General features: G+C 43.2%; 1 protein-coding gene across 1 annotated transcript in view; it reads right to left on the bottom strand.

The window, feature by feature from the left end:
* Positions 1-21,178, bottom strand: part of LOC126484672 (sodium channel protein 60E-like) — a 277,274-nt gene that overhangs the window by 195,769 nt on the left and 60,327 nt on the right. Inside the window, exons 6-8 of the mRNA XM_050108265.1 lie at positions 16,157-16,291; positions 4,512-4,718; positions 4,268-4,433 (exon numbers count right to left, since the gene is read on the bottom strand). Of these exons, the coding sequence (XP_049964222.1) occupies positions 4,268-4,433; positions 4,512-4,718; positions 16,157-16,291 (508 nt within the window). The remainder of the gene's footprint in view (positions 1-4,267; positions 4,434-4,511; positions 4,719-16,156; positions 16,292-21,178) is intronic.

The raw sequence follows: 21,178 nt of genomic DNA, 5'->3' as shown, positions 1-21,178 counted from the left end.
GACAGCGATTGGAATACACCTAATAAATAATTGAGTACGTAGAACTCGAGTGCGTCTCTGAGATGAAGTGGTTAGCACAAGAGAAGAATTAGTCGGTAAAAAAGGACTAATTGGGCTTGTTTCATCATCACCGGGTCATGCCGGTGATGCGGATGAACAGGAAAAACGAATACTTAATGTTTGGGTGCATCATTTGTAGTGTTCTGCTTGAGACTGTCACGTCGTTTAAATACCGTGCCGTAACGTTGCAAAGCGATGTGAAATGGATCAAGCCTGTGAGGATTGTGGTAGGGTTTATTGGGAGAATTTTGGGAAACTGTGGTTCATCTGCAAAGGAGACCGCATATAGGACGCAAGTGTGACCTATTCTTGAGTTCTGCTCGAATGTTTGGAGTCCGCATCAGGTCGGATTAATGAAGGACATCGGGTAATTTAGAGGTGCGAAGATAGATCTGTTACCGGTAGGTTCGAACAACACGCTGGTATTACGGAGATGCTCCGGGAATTGAAATAGGAATCCCTCAAGGGAAGACGACGTTCTTTTCGAGGAAGTCTATTGAGAAAATTTTGAGAACAGGCATCTGAAGCTGGCTGCAGAACAATTCTACTGCAGCCAGTATAAATTTCGCATAAGAACTACGAGGATGAAGATAGATTAGGGTTCATACGAAGGCACATGGACATTCATTTTTCCCTCCGTCTGTTAGCGAGGGAACAGGAAACGAAATGATGAGTAGTGGTGCAGAGTATGCTCCATCAGGCATCATATGGTGGCTGGCGGAGTATGTACGAGGCTTATTCCAAAACTAAGGTCCGTTTGGTTATAAAAAAATAAGGTCACGAAAAAAGGTTTTCACTGACAGTATTATTTTACTACATATCTTCTTCACTTTTCCACATAATCGCCGTTCACATCTATATACTTTCTGTAACGCTACACCAGCTTCTTTAACTCCTCCGCATAGAAGTCTGTCGCCTGGGAATTCAGCCAGTTGGTAATGCCAGTATTGAGATCATCGTCGTTTTGAAATCGTTGTCCGTTCAGTCACTTTTTCAAACGCAAGGAGAGGAAATGGTCGCCTGGTGCAAGGTCGGGACTGTACAGAGGGTGATCAAAAAGCTCCCAACGAAAATCTTGAATCTTTTCCTTGATTTTGGCAGCGGTATGAGGGCGTGCGTTGTCGTGACGGAGGACTATGCCAGACGACAGTTCCCATGCAGCATCGATTTTGAATCGCTCGTCTCATTTTGGTTAGCACACGTCAGCTCCAACTGATGACGCGTAGTCCATGAAATAAAAAAAAAAAAGTTCAAATGTGTGTGAAATCTTACGGGACTTAACTGCTAAGGTCATAACTCTCTAAGCTTACACACTACTTAATCTAAATTATCCTAAGGACAAACACACACACCCATGCCCGAGGGAGGACTCGAACCTCCGCCGGGACCAGCCGCAAAGCCCATGACTGCAGTGCCCTAGACCGCTCGGCTAATTCCGCGCGGCCGGCTGTGGTGGCCAAGCGGTTAAAGGCGCTACAGTCTGGAACCGCGCGACCGCTACGGTCGCAGGTTCGAATCCTGCCTCGGGCATGGATGTGTGTGATGTCCTTACGTTAGTTACGTTTAAGTAGTTCTAAGTTCTAGGGGACTGATGACCTTAGAAGTTAAGTCCCATAGTGCTCAGAGCCATTTGAACCAATTCCGCGCGGCGAAATCAATCAAAAGGACGTCCTTTTTTGCTAGCCATCATTTTACGATTCGGGAACGGAGACTGCTTAAATGTTTTTGGTTTGTGCGGTGTCACCGCCAGACACCACACTTGCTAGGTGGTAGCCTTTAAATCGGCCGCGGTCCGTTAGTATACGTCGGACCCGCGTGTCGCCACTATCAGTGATTGCAGACCGAGCCTGCGTGAGCTAAAACGCGTGCCTTTCGGCTTCCTCTAGTACCGGTGTTGGCTCTCCTGCCAACCCACAACAGTTTGAATGGACTTTAATTGCGCCACTGCATTGGCTGTTGTCTCGAATCTGCATTGGTGTGCGATATCCACGTCTTGTCGCCCGTAACAATGTGGGAACACAAATCATCTCGATCTTATATAGCGCTCCAAGTACTGCAGTGCACTACGCATTCTTTGTTCTTTGTGGTGATCAGTGAGCAGTTTTGGAAACCACCTCGCACACAGTTTGTGATATCCAAGCTGTTCAGTGACAATCTCGTAAATTGAGGTTCGAGCAACATTTTGGATTCATTAGCCAGACCACTAATCGTCAATTGCTCATCATTTCGAAGTTTTTGGTTCACTTTATCAACGAAGTCGTCGGTCCAAATACTGAGCCAGATATTCCGCTGTTCGTCGTGAACATTCGTGCGGCTCTTTTGAAATTCTCGACTCCATTTTCGAACATGTTGGCACTCGTTATTTCAGGCTCCTGCACTAGGAATAACTCACGATGGGTTTCTGCAGCTGTAGATCCTGTTGTCAGCAAAAATCTAATCATACCGCGCACTTCACAGCTGGCGGGATCTACAATTGTCTCGGCCATTGCGACCCACTCTCACCAATTGGCGAACAGCTACTGAATGAAACCAGCACTGCAGTAGTTTCCTCAAGAGTTGGTAAACGGTGCTGTATGCGTGAAACTTCATTCAGGCCTATCGTCAGTTTAACATTGGCCACCGACCGTAGTTCTGTAACAAGCCTCGTATGCAGATGTAGATATGCAAGCAGCGAGGCTGCAGCATAAACTCATCAAAATAATCGAATGCGACTTTACTTGACAGGGCGTACTTACACTACTGGCCATTAAAATTGCTACACCAAGAAGAAATGCAGATGATAAACGGGTATTCATTGGACAAATATATTATACTAGAACTGACATGTGACTACATTTTCACGCAATTTGGGTGCATAGATCCTGAGAAATCAGTACCCAGAACAATCGCCTCTGGCCGTAATAACGGCCTTGATACGCCTGGGCATAGAGTCAAACAAAGCGTGGATGGCGTGTACAGGTACAGCTGCCCATGCAGCTTCAACACGATACCACAGTTCATCAAGAGTAGTGACTGGCGTATTGTAACGAGCCAGTTGCTAGGCCACCATTGACCAGACGTTTTCAATTGGTGAGAGATCTGGAGAAAGTGCTGGTCAGGGCAGCAGTCGAACATTTTCTGTATCATGAAAGGCCCGTACAGGACATGCAACATGCGATCGTGCATTATCCTGCAGAAAAGTAGGGTTTCGCAGGGATCGAATGAAGGGTAGAGCCACGGGTCGTAACACATATGAAATGTAACGTCCAGTGTTCAGAGTGCCGTCAATGCGAACAAGAGGTGATCGAGATGTGTAACCAATGGCATCCCATACCATAACGTCGGGTGATACGCCAGTATGCCGATGACGAATACACGCTTCCAATGTGAGTTCACCGCGGTGTCGCCAAACACGGATGCGACCATCATGATGCTGCAAACAGAACCTGGATTCATCCGAAAAAATGACTTCTGCCATTCGTGCACCCTGGTTCGTCGTTGAGTACACCATCGCAGGCGCTCCTGTCTGTGACGCAGCGTCAAGGGTAACCGCAGCCATGGTCTCCGAGCTGATAGTCCATGCTGCTACAAACGTCGTCGAACTGTTCGTGCAGATGGTTGTTGTCTTGCAAACGTCCTCATCTGCTGAGTCAGGGATCGAGACGTGGCTGCACGATCCGTTACAGCCATGCGGATAAGATGGCTGTCATGTCGACTAGTAGTGACCCGAGGCCGTTGGAATCCAGCACGGCGTTCCGTATTACCCCCCTGAACCCACCGATTCCATATTATGCTAACAGTCATTGGATCGTGACCAACGCGAGCAGCAATGTCGCGATGCGATAAACCGCAATCGCGATAGGCTACAATCTGACCTTTATCTAAGTCGGAAACGTGATGGTACGCATTTCTCCTCCTTACACGAGGCATCACAACAACGTTTCACCAGGCAACGCCGGTCAACTGCTGTTTGTGTATGAGAAATCGTATGGAAACTTTCCTCATGTCAGCACGTTGTAGGTGTCGCCACCGGCGCCAACCTTGTGTGAATGCTCTGAAAAGCCAATCATTTGCATTTCACAGCATCTTCTTGCTGTCGGTTAAATTTCGCGTCTGTAGCACGTCATCTTCGTGGTGTAGAAATGAGATAACAACAGACATAGCGTTTTACATTTAACGATGACCAGAGTAGCCAGAGCGTCAGGAGTGAATGAGAGGAGGTACGTACCGAGGGTGTTTCCGGAGCGCGGGGTGTCGGCGGGACGGACGGGCTCCGGGCTGGTGACGGGCGGGCTCAGGTGAGGGGCGGCCGCCTCCTTCTGTGGGCCGGCGGGGGGCGGCGGGCGCTGGTCGCGGCGCGGGCTGGGGGTGGCCGACCTGCTGCGGCCGCGCGCCTGCCCCCCGCCGCCCCCGCCGCCCACGCCGTTGGACGCGCCCCCGCCGTTGCCGTCGCCGCCGCCCCCGTCCGTGCTGCTGTCGCCGCCCCCGCCGCCGCCCCCGGACCTCGTCCCCCGTTTCCTCCGGCGCGTCTTCTTGCGGCCGTACGACGCCAGCAGTACGCCCTTGCGGGAGTCGATGCGCTTCGTCTTGTGCTTCTCCAGTTGCTTCACGTTGATTTTGGTTGGGTCGAAGCTGAACGTCGAGTCGTCCCTGTGATCCGTCAAGTCTTTTCGCCTCTCCTAGACAAGCGCGAAAATTCGGTAAATTAGTTTCTGTCAGTTGCATACGTACCCACGATAGCAACGACCTCCTCGTGAAATTTCAATGTCCAGTATATATACTAAGATGGTATCTATTCTTTCGGACATGCCCGAAAGAACAGATACCATCGGTGACCATACAGCTCGTTAGAATGAAATTACAATGAAATTAACGCGCTTAGCTGCTTACAGGCGTTGACATACGTCAACGGGGACAGATGAAAATGTGTGCCCCGGCCGGGACTCGAACCCGGGATCTCCTACTTACATGGCAGACGCTCTATCCATCTTTTTTAAATCTTATTTTGTTCGGTTTAGTTCGTTGCATCTGCTCGGGGCGGACGTCGGAAGACACCCGTTTCAGTTCGTCGTTTATCCATTAACTCAGTTTTTTTATTACAGAGGGCTGCTAACCCTCTGACCGAACACGCTGAGCTACCGTGCCGGCTCCCATTTAAGCCACCGAGGACACAGAGGATAGCGCGACTGCAGGGCTTTATCTCTGGCACGCCTCCTGCGAAACCCACATTCTCATCGTATTGTCCCGCACTACATTCGTAGTACCCCCGCCCATTATACGCGGCGCGTTGTCGATTCCCGTAAGAGTTCGGGCACTGTTTGTGCATTCGCACAGAAGAAGAAGATAGTCAAGTGGCTGATGAGCCTTAACTGTATATATATACTAAGATGGTATCTGTTATTTCGGACATGTCCGATCTCGGGTTCGAGTCCTTACCGGGGCACACATTTTCATCTGTCCCCGTTGACGTATGTCAACGCCTGTAAGCAGCTAAGGGTGTTCATTTCATTGTAATTTCAATCTCCAGCTTTCTCCTCAGAGTCTAAAATATTTTTTTGTTGTCCACCTACCGACGGAGAAATGAACATCGTAACAAATTAAGAGAAATGAGAGCTCACAATGAAAGATGTAAGAGTTCGTTTTTCCGCGCGCTGTTCGAGAGTGGAAAGGTAGAGAAGTAGTTTGAAGACGATTCGATGAGCTCTCTGCCAAGAGCTTAATTGTAAATTCCAGAATATTCATGTAGCTGTAGATGTAGATGTAGATGCAGATGTGAACAAGACCATCGGATTAGAACTGACGGGACTGGAAGGGTGTCTTGCCCTGAACACTGGAAGGGTGTCTCGCCCAGAACACAATCTACTGTGAGTCAAATGGTCCAGCGAGATGTTTGGTTTTGAAGCCCTGGATTGTCAGTGCCTTCTGCTGAAATTTGGGGTTAAAAAAACATGAAACGCAATAAGACGTTCGTACATTGCACAGATGACTTCCATTTTTGTTGCTGGAAGGCAGCACTGGACGATGAACTGAAAACGACTGGCTGTTCACTATCGATAGGGCGGTAGGGAGATGGGACTACACAGGGAGAAGAGGAGAAGTAGGGCAGAAAATCGTTGGTTGAAACTTGAAAGGAATGTATTTGAGCAGTCGGGAGTGTGATTTAATGTGTTTTGTATCGCTATTTGGTTTCACGTGTGGTTTTTCAAGTAAATAAATTGGAAATAAATTTTAGTGTTGAACATTAAATATTGTCATCGCATTTACAGATGTTAAATACTAAAAAATTACATACATGAAAAGAATTGTTGATAATGACTATCAACCAGCCTTTCCCTTTTTATGTAACTAATGAAATGCCGCTCCAGTTGCTAGTATGCACTTAAGGCTACGACCGACTTCGACCTACACATTCGTATCATTTCCAAGTGCATCTGTGAACTGTGGCGGTCTTTAACATAAATGAAATAAGTATCAGCAACTGGAGTGGCCTTTCATTAATTGAATACGCGTTTGCTGAACAGTAGCACTCACTGAACATACAGAGACTAATAATTTTCCTTTCTGTTGCGATAAATTACTATTAACATGAAATACAGTGTTTATTGAAATAATAGTGAAAGTTCCTTATATTATTTAAATTTTTTCAGACACATATTTGTAATCAAATGAATCTACTTCACATTACTGATAATCTGAAGGTGAACAAAAACACCGATCTTGAAGTTCATGAATAGCAGCTTACTGTAAGTAAAGAATTTACTTAATATTTTCATACTCTCCCAAATGAATTAGTAATTAAATAAGATGGAAACATATAAGACATTAAGAAATTTTTGGATAGTTGGTGATGAGTGAAGGATGTATTTTCATATATTATAACGAATATTTTTTGGGGAGTTCTAAACACAATTTTGATTGGGTGGAGTTTATATTGTTGTGTACCCTTATCAATTTATTATTAGAGTATGTGTTATTTTTGGAGTGGCGTAAGTTGATTTTCAGGTTGGTGTAACACAAAAATCAATTGAATTCTTTTACTGCCACCGACCAACTGTTACGAACTGATAGGTTATATACATAATGAGTGTTAGGTTATTGTATATAATGTTTTAATGGACTTTTGGTTTAATTATGCTACAGTACAGGCTGTTTATGGGAGAGGATCAGTGCGTTAGGAAGAGCAACTCTGATTTTTGTTTGTTTTATTTTTTACCTCGAAGGGAAGAGCGGGCAGTTCGAGATCCAACTCATTCTGGAGCTTAGTTCCTTTCCCCTAATCCAGACGAGCAGGTAGTGGGTAAGCGAGAATCCGAACTGGGAATATTTCGGAGAGCGTTTCCCGTTCCGGTATGTGTCTTTCAACCAAACGAAATATCCCAAAACAGTCGTCAGATTAGAAGGATTGCAGCGAGGGGCAGCTGCCTGTCCCCTAGAAAGTAATCTTCACAGACCAGACTCGCTTTCCATCCTGCCAAATGTGCAGTCGTATCAGACATGAATAAATTTGAAGAGTGTCATATCATATAATGAATTATGACTAGTAACAAGTCCACCTATAACCTAAATGTCGTTCATGGTGGGCTATGATTTGGTAGCTGCGACTGTTTACAATATAAAACACAAATTAAAACACCTATCTGTGTCGGTCACTTTCACGACGTGTTTAGTGCTCAGACGCCCATCTTTTTCTGAAACGAAATTCTCAGGTAATCCACTTGTCCACATGGACATGAGAATTTAAGCTTTCGAAACGAAGACACACAGACAATTGTTTGATTTGTATATTATAAGTGTACCCATTGCATTTTGCTGTGAAATCTCACAACTGTTTCGTTATTTACCGCGAAATTAACACATGTTGTTCGTTCACCCCTCTCCAGCTCAAATACTGGCTACACACTCCGGAAATATTTTTAGTTTATGCCTGGGACAATACGTTCCTGACGAAAATATGACAACCTAGTGCATGTTTGATTACCTGTTGCCGCGCGGGATTAGCCGAGCGGTCTGGGCCGCTGCAGTCATGGACTGTGCGGCTGGTCCCGGCGGAGGTTCGAGTCCTCCCTCGGGCATGGGTGTGTGTGTTTGTCCTTAGGATAATTTAGGTTAAGTAGTGCGTAAGCTTAGGGACTGATAACCTTAGCCGTTAAGTCCCTTAAGATTTCACACGCATTTTTGATTACCTGTTCATGTGTGTAAGACAGTAACGCCGATGACTTGTTCGATATGACCAGTGTACCTAGCTGCAATTCCCTCTAGCAAAGCTTATAATTACGGGTGTCTTTTGCTATCAAGAAAGCAGGAACGGCAGTGATGGCTTCTTCCGTTTGGGAATCACTGGTGGAATACACAAACCCCACGATGAGCTCGTGTTAAAATACGGCGAATATTAAACTAAGAAAACACTGTACAGAGCGGCACACTGAAACAACACAATCGCCACTGCAGTTTTTCGGTACACGGTTTTTTTTTTTTTTTAGCTAGCTTGGCAGCAATCGGAATGGAACGAATACCGGCTGACGTCATCAGGTCAGTGGCAATTGTTTTTGTCACTGGTAGCACGAACTTACAGTCTTCTTATTGTGGAAAACACGGTTACCAGAATACACGGTAGGATCACAGGGTGTTTTTCCTCAGTAGCAAGCTGCGACGTAGACGTCACAGCCAAGCCAGCTACCACTTGTTAGCCAGCCATTGCCGTAACCTATCATGTTGTAGTTGTGTTTTTCAGTAAGTACAAAGTTGGTTATTTGAATGTCAATTGTTACCGGTGACTGACGATAAGTGCTGTATTGCTGAATTGCGCTAGAGTTGTCAGTGTACTGTGGATTTCTGAGAGTATATTTTCAATTCTTTTCAGCGAAAAATGAAGGTTTGCTGTGCGATCCTGAGTTTTACTATCAAATGCAGACATCGAAAAAATTTATGGATAAAAACGTGTAAGCATGACGATTCGTTTCCGACTGCTAACGCTTGTGCGTGGCCGATAGATTTTGCTGATTTGGATCACAAAAGGGATTTGAAAGTGAATTGTTGAAACTTCCTCCGAAACATAGGTTGAAGTCTGATTCTATTCCAACTCTGTATCTCCCATCCTCCAAAGTACACTTAGGTGGTGGTTATGAGCCTGAAAACGAGATAAAAGTTCGAACACAAAAACGAAGCCCCAGTAAAGCAGTAGAAGAAACTTTTCGGGTGTATACATACACATCAAAAAAAGTTTTACATCACCTCGGTTCCGAGAGTTCCGGAACCTGACCAGAAAATTGGAACAGAGATCAACATAAACATCATTTCCGCCCTCTTTATTGCTCACGAAAACCACACATTGCATATTGTACCACCATACAGCGAGACCCTCAGAGGAGGTGGTCCAAATTGCTGTACACACCGGTACCTCAAATAGCCAGTAGCACGACCTCTTGCACTGATGCACGCCTGTATTCGTCATGGCATACTATCCTCAAGTTCATCAAGCCACTGTTGGTTCAGGTTGTCCCACTCCTCGACGGCGATTCCGCGTGGGTCACGTCGCCCATAAACAGCCCTTTTCAATCTATCCCAGGCATGTTCGATAGGGTTCATGTCTGGAGAACATGCTGGCCACTCTAGTCGAGCGATGCCATTATCCTGAAGGAAGTCATTCACAAGATGTGCACGATGGGGGCGCGAATTGTCGTCCATGAAGACGAATGCCTCGCCAATATGGTTGCACTATAGGTCGGAGGATGGCATTCGCGTATCGTACAGCCGTTACGGTGCCTTCCATTACTACTAGCGGCGTACGTCGGCCCCACGTAACGCAACCCCAAAACAGCAGGGAACCTCCAACTTGCTGCATTCGCTGGACAGTGTGTCTAAGGCGTTCAGACTGACCGGGTGGCCTCCAAACACGTCTCCGACGATTGTCTGGTTGAAAGCATATGTGAAACTCATCGATGAAGAGAACGTGATGTGATGCCAATCATGAGCGGTCCATTCGGCATGTTGTTGGGCCCATCTGTTCCGCGCTGGTGTCGTGGTTGCAAACATGGACCTCGCCATGGACGTCGGGAGTGAAGTTACGCTTCATGCAGCCTATTGCGCACAGTCTGAGTCGTAACACGACGTCCTGTGGTTGCACGAAAAGCATTATTCAGCATGGTGGCGTTGCTGTCAGGGTTCCTCCGAGCCATAATCCGTATGTAGCGGTCATCCACTGCAATAGCAGGCCTTGGGCGGCCTGAGCGAGGCATGTCATCGACAGTTCCTGTCTCTCTGTATCTCTTTCATGTCCGAACAACATCACTATGGTTCACTCCGAGATGCCTGGACACTTCCCTTATTGAGAGCCCTTCCTGGCACAAGGTAACAATGCAGACGCGATCGAATCACGGTATTGACCGTCTAGGCATGGTTGAATGACTGGAACTGATCGGCTGTCGGACCCCCTCCTTCTAATAGGTACTACTCATTCATGGTTGTTTACATCTTTGGGCGGGGTTAGTGACATCTCTGAACAGTCAAAGAGGCTGTGTCTGTGATACAATATCCACAGACAAAGTCTATCTTCAGGAGTTCTGGGAACCGGGGTGCTGCAAAACTTTTTTTGATGTGTGTATTATCAACTAACGAAGAAACTACTGGTAGAGAGACAAATGTTCAAATGTATGTGAATTTCTGAGGGATCAAACTGCTTAGGTCATCGGTCACTAGACTTACACACTAACTTATGCTAAGAACTACACACACACCCATGCCCGAGAGAGGACTCCGGCGGGAGGGGCCAAGCAGTCCGTGACATGACGTTTCAAACAGCGCGGCCACTCCGCACGGCTGGCGAGACATTAATTATGAAAACAAACGATGCCTTAAACGTGACAATGTGTGTTGGTGGTAACAATTAGAACTTATGGAAAAATAAATAAAAGAACTTAATAAAAACACTACAGACTTACGAGAAATAGCAGAAAGGATAGTGTACTAATTGGTCATCTGAAGAGACTGCAAAGGCTGCCTTTTCATTATTTACCCCCTATGTTTATGTCTTTAAATAAAGGCAAATGTATTTGTTTATTTAACTAATAAATAAGCTAACTGCGATAATACATTACATGAAAAACCCCGATTGTATCCACAATTGTATATGAGTTAAACATTTACGTGCGATGTGTTTATCAGGTTCTGTACGGCGCGGTATGGCGAGGCGGTCAGTGGTGACTTCACCACTTACAGAAATGTACCCATGATATCTACCGGGTTATCTAGTAACTGTGGTGGACAGGATGTGTGTACACACTGAGTGGGTGTGAAAGATAAAAAAAGAAAAGAACAAGAAACAACCTCATTTTTACAGCAGGGCTCCATTATCTTTTTGAGTCCTCTATCTTCTTGATATAAAACACATAAATACACACATGCACATACCCGTCAAATAAATAAAACGTTACAAGTGCAAGAATAAAAGAACTAGGGGGAGGGGTGATGGGGCACAAAAGTTACTTGCATTCATTTCGTTTTGACGGAAGGGCAGTAATGGTAGCTTTTGCAGTTACATACGTTTTCCGTGCAGGGTGTTAAATTCCTATTAAAGGCTTGTCATGGTTTTTGAGGGGACTTATTGTTAGTAGATAAAATTTAGATAAGGAACCCATGTATAGAAATGGCCATTTGGATGTAGTATAAGTTTGAAGATCGGATACTCTTCTGCGTGACGTGTCCATGGAGCATCCCAACACTCCTAGTGGCGAACGTACCAGTTTATCACATTCGTCGTTGTAGTCGGACAACAATGATATGTTATACATTATCAAAACAGGGATTGATGACAGCACCCTCTTCTCGTACCATGAATCAGACATTTGAAAGTGATTCGATCTTTTTATCTCGTATCAAAACGGTACATTTACGGACATGTGTTTCTATAGGGATATGGTTATCGCTGAAACTACCGATTTTCGGTTATATCGTTATTTTTTCACGTCAGCCTAACCTGACTGTTAAAACCGCTCCAAAAATCGGTTTCTGAAATTTTCGGTTTTTTATTCATATTATTTTCTGTAAGAAACATAGAAATCGAACAAATATTGAAAAATTTTGACTCCCTCAGTTGGAAGATGCTTAGAATCAAAACCTTAAATTAAATAAGCAAATAAAATAAACGTTACCACGTCCATTTTTAGCTGTTTTCCTCGAAATGCGGTAAATAGTTGAATAGTACAAAAGATCGACAGTATTCTCCTATAGATTTTAGTTTTTTGAAACTATGCGCAAAACTCGCGTCGTAATCTATGATCATACCATTATTTGAGTATTATGAATTGTCAGTGCTAAACGGTGGAATCTAAGGTTGAAGAACTCTGTTTTTTTTTTTTTTTTTTTTTGTCGATTTATGCGTTTTCAATTAGAATAAGAATAACGAGCACATGCGAAGCTGAAATGGTTTTTCGAATAGATGATGGTTTGATCCTAGACCGAAGTCGATCGTCCCTCATAAAATATACTGTTACAGCTGGGTACAGTATAACGAAGTTCTTGAGCTCATTAAAGTTGCACAAAACCACCTCCATGAAAAACTGTTGTTAAGTTTTTAATTTGTACTGTTACCCTAATTTCTTTCCTCTTATTATTTCATAGAAATGGCAGACAAATGTTTAATTTTTTGAAGCAAATTAAGCATTGCACTTCATTGCTACGTCACTTTGTAAAACAGTTCCAGACTTTAGTTGGTGCCATTCTGACATACAACGGATGGCTGACAACGAAAGTGATAAACAACAATATTGAACAAAAGCGGTAAGTCTTGTACGCCACAGGTACAGGCGTACCATACAATAGGCCACGCCTCGTAGTAACAAGTACATTGTTGTCTCAGCAGCGTTGTACCAATTCTAATTCCATGCGCTTGCTGTTTGATTCTGACGGCATTATTATTAAAATAGCACTGATCGCTTTACGCATTTTCTCTTATAACTTAATATTTCAAAGCAATGCTGGTTGTACGAATAAAAATTACTCGTTTCTTGAAAACGGTTTATTCAAAAAATGAAAAAAATCGCACTGTTGCCACGACTAATAGATACTTAGGTTTTTTACCTGGTTATTAGCAAAATGTAAAAAAATCAGCTGTTATAACCGAGACCAAATAAATACTGAAAAATAATGGTTATTCAGAACTAAAATATCGGAAAGCGTTTTAACTGGTCGGTTTTTCCCATCCCTAGTTCTTTATCAGAACTTTATCTACTAAGTTCCCTCCACAACCCTTAGAAGCCTGTGGTAGGGATTGTGAAACACCCTTTATATGGGTTTGAATTAGTTGACCTATCGTCTTCCATAAGGAAGTGTTAGTTGGTTTGGAGAGCTTGTTTCCGTGGACCCTATCGACGTAACAGGCAATGTTGCTGTTCTGGACATGACAGTACAACGTGCTAACATCATGTTTTTATCAAAAATCACTGCAGGTGACAAGACAGTGAGTTAAAGGAATGAGCCAGTGACAATGCAGCAACGGAGACAGGGAATGGTAGCACGACGATCGAAGAACGCAAAGCAAATGAGAACAAAAATGAAATAAATGTTGATGTTTTTCGATGAGGGGGAGACAAGAATAGAATATCTTGAATTTATACCTCAAGCTACTACAGATAAGCGACATTACTACGAGTGTCTTGATGTGCTAAAACAAATGCATGAGGCACCGCAGAAAAAAATGGCCCGATTGCAGTGATCAAAGATTGGTGCACCGCCACATATCTCCCATTCCAACATCGTTGAGTGACATGCGTGTCTGGCCAGAATGAAAGTGACAATGGTTTTGATCACAGCCTACTCATCCTTTGTCTTTTTCCTGTTCCAAAGGAGGCTAAAAGACCTAAAAGAGAACCATTTTCAGCACGTAATAGAGGTCAAACAGTAATCGATGAATATATTACACGGTTTTCACAGAAACAAGCACTCTGAAGCACTTGACAATCGGTCATATGATGGAAAACTGTGAAATAGAGGATATAGGCACCTGCTATGAGAACCAGTCACCAACGTTCCTCCAGCCGTAGGACAGGAATTTTAGTTGCTTTTGATACCCTGCTTGAACAGGCTATACCAGTAGGAAAATTTCATATTCGGGGAAGTTATTTGAATCTCAGGAGGCTAACTAAAACAAAAACCTTTATACTGACTGTATCCGAACGGGGTCGAGAAAACTGAAGTGGTAGTTTAGGAACACATTTTGTGTTTCGGTATAACGGATCAGTGGTCATCGCGTCTCACACAGAATAATGTCAGTATGGACTATTTTGAAGAACAACCACCATACAACATACACTCTATTCCTGTGATTTCCAAGATGCAGTTATCAAAATAATTTCTCGCCTTCGTCACTGATGAACGTGGTTCAAAATGCCTATTAACATTAGTGTGAATACATGTAGTATGCTTAACTGACTCGTGGAAGTGGTGCACAACCGCTGAATTTGTTGTCCATTCTTCCTTGGCATTTTATAAAACCATCGACGTATGTCCGCCCACGCTTTTCGCTGGCTGTAGCATTATAAGGGAAAATTGATAGCAGGGCAGTAATTACCGACGAGCAACGCAACATGAAGAAAGACTACCATTAACATTATTTTTGTTAGCAAGTGGAGGAAGTAACGTTAGTAAATGTTCTGAATGTGAATAGCTGCTATATCTCAGATATTTCCGATGCATGCAGTGACATGTACAAAGAACTCAAATATTTTATCAGTCTACGTTAAGGAATACAATATAATGCCAACAGGGTATGATTAATGTAATGTAAAATATATGTATATCCTGTCACACAAGCTAAATGATATAACCTGCTATATACGAGGGGCGTTCAGAAAGTAAGCTCCGATCGGTCGCGAAATGGAAACGACTATGAAAATCCGATAAAGCTTTGCACAGATGTGTTGGGTAGTGTCTCTAGTATAACCCCAGTTAGCATCACGTCGCTCTTCTCATTTCTGAGCTCGCAGTGAGTGCGTAAAGATGTCTAGAAAATAGTGTCTGCCGCCAAGTACGAGGGCCTGGTGAGAAATTTCGCCTGAAGCTATGCAGCTAACATTACATAACTGTCGTGCTGTTTCTTCTTCAAGACAATTCTCAGCCGCATTCTGCAGGGGCAATGAAGATGCTCCTGCATCGTTTTCAAATGGAAATGTGAGATTACCCACAATACAGTCCGCAATTGTCTCCCCCTGAGTTTCATCTCTGGTCACATGAACCGCTGTCTTTGAAGACAACATTTTGACACAGACAACGAGGTGTAGGCCAGCGTGGAGAATCGGCGGAAAGCACTGGCGGCTGCCTCCTATGATGAGGCTATTGAAAAGTTGGTACAGCGCTATGACAAAATTCTACGTCAGAACGGCGACTACGTAGAGAAGTAGCTGAAAGGTGTAGCTAATTGTTACAAGTAAAACATTTCTGATGTTCACTGTGGTTTCAATTTGGCAATCAATCGGAGCTTACTTTCTGAACAGGCCTCGTAGTATGTTGCAGGGGATAAAATGTGATCAAAAGTTACCCAAATTACTGTCATACATTGCGATGTAATTACAGCTACCTTGAACGTAAACCATGAGAATGATGAGGTCTTCGGTATACTTTTAATTTCGCATTGTTTAGAATGATAGATACATAATTGTTTACTACACAGACTTAGCAGTAGGACTGTTTAACTTTCTGAAATCGTTACAGAGACAAATCCAGAACAGCCTGTTATCCCTTCGGATATTTATTGAACAAAATGACGTATAGATTAATAATGTGGTGTGGAAATCACTGATAGTGAATGAGGTAAAGTTTATAACGCCTTGAATCCTATAACCAGAGTGTAGTCTCGAAAGTAGCATGTAGTTTTCGTACCAGATATAGTAGACCAGTTATTAACATATTCTTTATACTTCTGATACCATTTTACTGTAAGATAAATTAACTACATGCTAATAAGTATCAAGAATATTTACTCATTTTAATGCTACAACTACAGTCCCAACAATCTCATTAGTGAAGTATACATTAGTAACAATAATAAGTGCCAAGCCAACCCTAGAAAATTAATGTTATGAAAATAAAATATGCTCTAGTGGTGATGTGATAGACGATTTCTTACCTCCTGAGTGATTTCCGCTTCCTCTTCGTAACTTAACGCTACCACAGCCAACATTAGGTTGATCAAGTAAAAAGAACCGAAAAATACAACTACCGTAAAAAACACAACGCTGATTGGCCCACTGGACGCGAGTACCTGAAAAAGAAAACGTTTTATGTTAATCTTCTACCCAAAAAATGAAAATGAGTATTGTAAACAAGTGTTGGTTTACTGTGTGAGGGCCAGCCATAAAGTTTTAATTGTATTAATTATCACCTCGAAAAAATAAAATTACGTAGTTTTCTTTTCTTTTTTCCCTGGTACATGTCTGCCATCCTGGTTCACGCTGAAATTCCTAAACCGCAACACCGTAGCACGGTCCTGGAGGAGCCAAAATGGAAATAGCACATCCCACGGATAAAGCTGTGAAGGATCGTGCTGTTATTTGTTTTTGGTAAAATCGGAAATGTTGGAGCTGTGTGAGGATGGTCTAGGTGACTGCTTTAGCTGTCTAGATTGCCCTGATACAGTTACGACATGTCGACTGCTGCCGAAAACAAGGTACCGCACGATACTCAGCTTTGTGAACGGTTTGCACGATTTTTTTGGGTCCCCTAGCGACATGCTACACGACTGTAGCGCAGCCATTTTAAAATGTACCGGACAAGTACCAGCAAACAAATAAACAAACAAAAGAAATCAACTGGGTAAAATTATTTCCTTGACGTGATAATTAAGACGGTATGACAACCTTTCTTTCGTACGTGTCGCTGCACAGTTATCGTCGTAGCGCTTGCGACTGTTGTGTTTATTTATTTACACACTTATCTGAATGAAAAATGCTCCCATCGTACAGCAAAAAGGCGAATATGTCCTGGGCAGAGTTAGGGATCTAAAAGAAGCGAACTACCTTTTCGACTTATCTGGCAGCTTCAAAGACATTTAAATAAAAACATCTTGACACATTCGCGCTCTTTTACTTGCAGCATTAGTACCCATGTCATACTGTATAATGCATCGTGTGAAGTAAAGTCTATATTTTTATAGCTAAGTTTAACGAGATTTTGCATCACCACCCAGATTTTATAGCCGGCCGGAGTGGCCGAGCGGTTAAAGGCGCTTCAGTCTGGAACCGCACGACCGCTACGGTCGCAGGTTCGAATCCTGCCTCGGGGATGGATGTGTGTGATGTCCTTAGGTTAGTTAGGTTTAAGTAGTTCTAAGTTCTAGGGGACTTATGACCACAGCAGTTGAGTCTCATAGTGCTCAGAGCCATTTGAACCATTTGAACCAGATTTTATAACTGTTTGCATGGATGGGTCTAAACAGGGAGATTTTCTCGGTTGTTCTGTCGTGATCCCCCACGCTGCCCTCTGGACAGGGCTTCCAGAGCAGTTTTCAGCTTATTACGCGGAACTGTTCGCTGTCCTGAGGGCAGTGAAGCAGATGAGACGGCGTCATGACAAGAAATTCCTGATCTGCTCAGATTCTCGAAGTGCTCTTCTCGCTACTGTACAGATGTACCCAGCAGATCGGATGGCGCAAGGAGTGCAGTATTTCCTCCTCCTCTTTCAAAGGCAAGACAAAGAAATAATTTTCTGCTGGGATCCAGGGCACACAGGGTTCGGGGAAACGAACTCTTTGATACAGCTGCCAAGGGGGCTCGTTCCCTTCTTCCTCCTGCTCGCTGTTCGGTCCTCTTGCAGGCTGTCGCCTCATTTATGACTAGGAAGGCCATGCGTTTGTGGGAGGCTCAGTGGCTGGAAGTGAGGAACAATAAACTACGTTCCGCGAAACCTTCAGTGCGACCGCGACGGTCTGAAGAGGTAGTCCTTATACGGCTTAGAATGGGACATTACCCATTGACACATGGCTTTCTCCTACGTCGCGAGGAGCCCCCAATATGTCACAGATGCGGGACACAGCTGTCAATACGACATATTTCAACTGAGTGTGTGTTATATGACGACCTGAGGGTTGATCTGCGTCTCCTACAGGACCCGCCGTCTATTTTAACTGATAATGATACGAGTGCTGTTCGTGTTTTATGATTTTATGTGGTGTGTGGAATGCTTCCCGAAATACTGGGTGTGAGATTTTAATGCATCATTATTTATAATTACTCATCTACCCACAGTCATCTGTCCGCCTTTTATCCAAGATTTTTTTCTCCTGTGTCTCGTCGGATTTTACTACGGACTTTTCTGAAGCTCACCTTATCTGGGTTACCTTGCAATTCTTGTGGGGGAATGGAACTTGGTTTCCCGTTTTATTGTTATTTTTAATAGATTTTCACTATCTCATTGGTATATCATGTTTGGCGCCCTCAGCCATAAATCATCATCATCATCATGTAAAGTAACATGACACATCATTCCATGTCGTATACATGACACATGCCACCAAGCCATCCAGCATGACATTTGTCACGTCGTGCAATATGACACAACGTGTCACTAACGTTTAGAATACATGCATCCCCGCTCTGGGATACTTCCTATTATAAATGCTCGGATACTTCCCATTGTAGATGCGTCCCATTCTTCAGAAGCACATAAATTTCTGTCCATTTGTCCTTACGCCCCTCACCATATATGTGACAGGGGGTGAGTTTTGGCGAGAAATGGTCCCCTTAGAAAAAAAAAAAAATCAATCCAACCCCCCACCCAGAAATCAAAAAATTGTTTTACCGTCCCCTCAGGAACAAATACGTCCCTGGAAATTCTAACCATCCGGAAGAACTTGCTTACTTATTACAAGTATGATATTTTGAATTGTTTGCGGTGGTGGCGAATCTTCTGGATTTTGCGCACAGCATCAGGGGCTTTAGACTACAAATTGCGAGATGCAGGTGTGCCAACACCTTGCAGCTAAGAGAGCTCACTGTGCTCTGGAAGTAGGGTTAACTAGTAAGTAAACGCGAATATGTCAAGATGTTTCGCTTTAAATGTTTTGGAAGCTACCAGCTAAGTCGAAAAGCTCCTTCCCTTCTTTTACATCCCTAACTCGCCAAGGAAATATTCGTCTTTTTGTGCTAGAATAGGAGTCTTACTCTACCATAATTTCGACATTAGATCGTCATAGCTTGGCAGCCGATGTAGATTTTTGTTGACTCGGGCGACGAAAGATGCGGCACAGATTTTTATTCTACTTCGAACCATGTTGCTTATATCGTGGCAACGGATAAAGTTTTCACGAAAAAAAAACAGGACGTCCGTTAATTATATGTAGCTCTCTACCTTCTTAAAATATTTGAACCAATTCGCACAAGTCTGAAACACAGAAGTGCCACCCGCAAAAAACGCAATAAACGTGTTTGTTCCTCGTAAAATCCGAATGAAGCTAAATTGTTGAAAGCGAATTTTAAATTTTATCATAAGGATACATTTTTTATTTATTAGATTCACTTTAGACCCTTTCCATGCATTCAATTCACGTAAGAACGAAATTTACGTACCCCATTTACCTCGCCTTTAAGTTTACTGGATAAAAAAATTTCGTTTTGACTTCATCCATTTATCTACCTTCGTGCAAAGTTTGAACGGATTCGTACAAGTTTGAGGTGTAGAAGTGGTGAGCTCCAAAGAACTCCGAGAAAAGCGTGTTTTTTGCATATTTTTGCACGTAAAATCCGAACGGTGCACATACAAATGGTTCCATTAGCTGAATATTAATTTCAACTCAATCAGAATCTTTTTCAAAAGGAATTAATCGATTCTCAAAATTCGCTTTGGCGTCAGCTTCGATATTAGAACATTCACAGTCTTCAGTGCTACAGCTGAGTCTTCCTTCGATTTTTTGTTGTCTTCCTTGGAGTCACAGCTGCTTCTCTAAACCCTTCATTGTGCTGCTTTGTAGATATACAAAGCTGAGTTTGAAGAGGATTTTCTCTCCGGTCAGCGAGAGTTTGACATTTTCCTTATGTGAACTGATGTGCTTCTAAATGGGGCTAAAAAGGTGACCACCAGTCTGTGCTAGTTTCGAGTCACGTGACATGACGTGTCCTTTTGTGTAGATTCGCTATTCTGGCCTATGATGCCCTCAATGTAGGGTGATTATTTGATGTTCTGAATGAGAATACGCAAAATCAATATTTCGTGGTCTATTATCTTTGATGCTTGTAAATTTGTACTTAGCATATAATTCTGCTAAGAATTGGCCAGTTCGGAACAAGAAGAGAAGAAGATGTAAACTTTCCCCCTGTAAAGCATTTACGTACATGATATGTGAAAAACGTGAAGTCAACTTGCCCTTGAATAAAGTAGAAAACATTTTGATACATAACCAGCGCGGATTAACAAATTATTGTCTTGGGAAACAACTGGCTCTTTATTCGCACAAGGTAATGAGTACTACCGACAAGGGACATCAAGGGGTTTCCATATTTCTAGATTTCTAGAAAGTTTTTGATTTAGTTCTTCATAAGCGACTTCTAATCAGATTGCGCGCCTATGGTATATCTTCCTGATTGTGCCACTGAATTCCTGATTTCGTAGTAAAAGTCATCGATGGGACGATATTTTAACTATCTAGTAGGGTCTACTAAACAGGTGTGCTGCATCTGTAAGCTACCTACCCTGGTAAATTGACAGATCAACAGAAAATCTTAAGAATGAATGCCTCTAAGCGTATAAAGATATTTTGGAACCTCGGCCTACCTTCTTTCACTCAGTGCAAATGACTGGCTTATATGCAACACAGTGGCTATGTCCTGCCGCCTCTCAGGGACATAATAAATTATAAAAGACACACAACGTCGCCGGCAAGTGTCAGTGAACATTTTATCTCTAACAAAAATTGTTCACCATAATGAAATCTATCACACCTTGATATTTGTCACAAAGACTTTGAAATACCCTGTATCAACGATTTAAGCGACAAACTGAACAGCCCTCTTAGATTTTTTGCAGATGGTGCTACCGTTTACCGCCTCGTAAAGTCATCAGAAGATGTCGGAAGTGGCGGTCCAACGGTAAAGCGTGTGCCTGGAAATCGAGAGGTCGTAGAATCGAATCCCGGTCGGAACAAGGAAACTTTCAGCCT

This window comes from Schistocerca serialis, chromosome 6 (genome assembly GCF_023864345.2).
Source record: "Schistocerca serialis cubense isolate TAMUIC-IGC-003099 chromosome 6, iqSchSeri2.2, whole genome shotgun sequence".
NCBI classification, from domain to species: Eukaryota; Metazoa; Arthropoda; class Insecta; order Orthoptera; family Acrididae; genus Schistocerca; species Schistocerca serialis.
This window is presented reverse-complemented; position numbering and strand designations above follow the sequence as displayed.